The sequence below is a fragment of the Cynara cardunculus genome (assembly GCF_001531365.2).
Source record: "Cynara cardunculus var. scolymus isolate 2C chromosome LG 7, CcrdV1, whole genome shotgun sequence".
In the NCBI taxonomy this organism is placed as follows: Eukaryota; Viridiplantae; Streptophyta; class Magnoliopsida; order Asterales; family Asteraceae; genus Cynara; species Cynara cardunculus.
Window position 1 is genome coordinate 6,021,284 of NC_037534.1, and position 3,545 is coordinate 6,024,828.

General features: G+C 32.8%; 1 protein-coding gene across 1 annotated transcript; it reads right to left on the bottom strand.

Moving 5' to 3' along the window:
• Positions 1-227: 227 nt before the first annotated feature.
• On the bottom strand, positions 228-2,115 carry LOC112515725 (transcription factor bHLH93-like). Its single transcript, XM_025122635.1, has 4 exons — positions 1,603-2,115; positions 1,272-1,430; positions 1,037-1,204; positions 228-663 (listed from the first exon to the last, which is right to left on the bottom strand). The coding sequence occupies exons 1-4, from the start codon at positions 2,113-2,115 to the stop codon at positions 577-579; spliced, it is 927 nt and encodes a 308-aa protein (XP_024978403.1). The 3' UTR covers positions 228-576.
• Between the last annotated feature and the right edge of the window lie 1,430 nt (positions 2,116-3,545).

Consider the following 3,545-nt stretch of genomic DNA (forward strand, 5'->3'; position numbering starts at 1 on the left):
ATTTGATTGAAAAAATTGACTATTTTTATCGACTGGACTCTCGTTGCATCATCATAAAAGCATATAGAAATATAAACATAAAACGTGAAAAAAAACATTATTTCCCCCTCGTGGGTAGGGACCATTCTTGTTTGCATCTTTTTGTACTTTATATTTATTCTTTAAATCAATCGCAGAATAGTTATACTTTAAACGCCCCTGCACTTTAGATAAGGACGTTGTTATATGCATACTTATTTATATTAAAATCAGATTAACTTATACATTTGAAAATATAGAACGGTGAATCTAAATTAAACAACCGAAAAACATAACATCCAAACACTCCAAAATCTGCAAAAATATTCGTCTTGCATCATCTCCCATTGTGTTATCTCACTGTACTTAACTCGGATTTCATCAGGCTTCATGTTCCTATACAGGATAGCTTAATTGCATCCTTATGATTGCTAAATGCATATCTATGTGCTAAAAAAATTATAACACATATCAATATCAGAACTCTTTTTTATATTTCAAGTGTACGATTGGACTTGATTTTGACTTACGTAAGGGTACATACAGCATCACCCGTCTTTACATACATCTACCTCCGTAACCTGCATTTTTGAAAAGTATTTGCTTCATATCTTCACAACTCATCATGGGTTCATGCTCCAATCCCTAAATTCGATTTCGAAATCAATATATGCATATAGTAATATGGATATAGACGGTGAGAACACTTATGAACTTTTGGATGAGTTGACTTTTTAGTCTAACTTAGTTTTATTCAACTGTTTTTCAATATATTTAACTACATTTTATCTACCTCCAACTCCATTCATTTAAATTATTGCACATGTGCATACAAGTAATTTTTTAAGCAACTTGTCCAAGTATGCACACATACATATCGTCCATATGAATGATTACCATTACCAGAGTATTCCTTAATTTTTTTTTTTTTTTTTTTTTTTGGTTTTTCCTTCAACCTTCCTTTACATAGATAGATAGATATAGATTCATGTAGTGATGAGGATTATGATGAACATACCTCAGAACAAGAAGCTTGAAGGAAGAAATCGTTGAAACAACTGATGACACAGTGTTGAACATCTAAACCTAATGCTTCAAGTGTCGTCATCGTCGATAACATCAATCCGGGCTTAGCCGAACAGCAAATCTCGATCCGGGTATCCGTGTTTCGTCTCTCTACATCAAACTGTTTCACATAATCACTCTATGTTCATCACAAGTTCATCAATGGCGGAATAAAGATGGTTGGTTACCTTTGGGGGACTTCTTACTTGAACTTCATTCACTGTGAATCCTTTAAAGCTACCCACCAATTTCGATCCATCTATTTCTTCTTCTTTCAGATCATGAATCTTCCCCAGAAGTTCTTTCATATAATCGATCGTATCCCCGAGAATCGATGTTCTATCCATCTGTTCAAAATTCAAGAAAATCTAGAATAAATTCACCTTATTCAGTCACCTATATACAATGTTTAGTAGTATTTAATGATAAAGAAAGTGACTTAATAAGTTTATAGAGACATATTAATCCATACACACATTTTTATTAATACAAGACTTAATAGAAAACCAATCAAATTACCTTGCTGATCTTGGGAACAATTGATCTGAGCATGGAAAGCCGATCGTTTAACCGTTTCCGCCGCCGTCTCTCCGCCATCAAATTCTTGGAAGGTTGTCCTTCAACCCTCTTAGATTTACTCTTCTTTTCACCATTCCATGACCCCATACTAAAAACAGTTGGGATTTGATCATCAGAAACAACATTCTTCTGGTTCTCATGAATCTTGTGAATGTAATCATCATCTTCATCTTCTTCCGCGGTTATTAGGGTTTTGAATTCCTGTTGATCTGGAACGGTTTGCTGATCGTATAACGATGAAGAAATGGAATCAGTGAAGGAGGTATCCAAAGAGTAGATTGATTGATAAAGGGATTGGAAAGTGGGTTGTAAGAACGAAGATGAGTTTGTGAATATTGATGAATATGAAGGTGAAGGGAACAGCAGAAGGTCATCTTCACAATGAATAAATGTGGAGTGGGTTGGAGGGAAGAGATCCTCCAGAAGAGCTTGTTGAGTTGTGGGTTGCTGCATCTTTGTGAATCAATGGCGATTTGGAAGGACAGCTGCATTTTTGGCTGAATATATATAGCCATCTCAATCTATTCAATTCGAGTGTCTGATTACAATCCAATTATTGATTTTCTTTTAACAAAAGAAAACAAAAATATCATTCTGTAGGAATGAATTATGTCGATAAAGATGCCACCTTTTTCATCTTTCCGCATTTATATAATAAAGTTTTAATAATGATAAGGTGGTGTTTGATTGGTTTGAGTTTGACTTCAAAGATCAAAAGTATCGGGAGGTCCCAGATTCAAATCTAATGAGCAATAAATATCTCCTTGTGACCACGGAGATTTAAATTCGGTGACTCCGGACTATCTGTAAAACAAGTGGTCGTCTTGAAATTAGTCAGTTCGCATAACGGGTTGGATATTCAGGTTAATAAAAAAAATTAATTTAATATATTTAAAGAAAATAATATTACATATTCATATTTTACGAGGGAATTTAATTTTGAATTTATGTGAATAAGAGAATAGAATAGGCATGTGTGCCGAACAATGCTCTTCTATTTATGGGTTGGACTCTTACGTAGTGTAGGTAACCGTGACTTTTTATTATAAAAATTAATTTTTTTTATTAACCTGGATATTTAATTTGCTATGCGAGCCAACTAATCTTATGATAACCACCTGTTTTGCATGGAGCCCGAAATCACTGTATTTGAATCTCCGTGACTACAAAAGGATTTTTATTTTTCATTGGATTTGAACCTGTGACTTTCAGATACTTTTAACCTTTGGAGCTCAAGCTCAAACCAATCAGACGTCACACTTGTGGTTTATTAAATCTATTATCAGGAGAGATGGTAACCATTTTTCTAGTAAATAAAATTGATTAGGAATCTAAAACCATTTTCTCGTATTTATTTTCAGGATGAACATTTATCATAAATATATAAAAAATATTATTTATTATGAATTATATATTATTAAATTATATATAATGTATGATAAAGAAACAATAGCAACCGAGTCATATCATAGAAGCATTTTCTTTGTTAATTAAAAATATGAAGGAATGGGCAGGTGAAGCAAAGACCACGTGAGAGTGACACGTGGGAGTAGATCTGATACATCCACATCTCAACATGTCAGTTTATGTACATAAATGGGGTGTATATAAAGCATCCGTTACGTCCTTTTTAGGATACTATTGCAGTATTTTTCCATTAAAAATTATATTTTTTTTTGGAAAAGTACAATAAAAATCAATGAACTTTCTGGTTTGGAATGATTAAGTCCTTGAACTTTTTTTTGGAACAAATAAGTCCTTGAACTTTTCAAAACATGTTAAATAAGTCCTTGGACAATTTTTTGGCACAAATAAATCATTGGATATTCCAAAACATGTTAAATAAGTTCTTAAACATTCCAAAAAATGTTAAATAAGTCCTT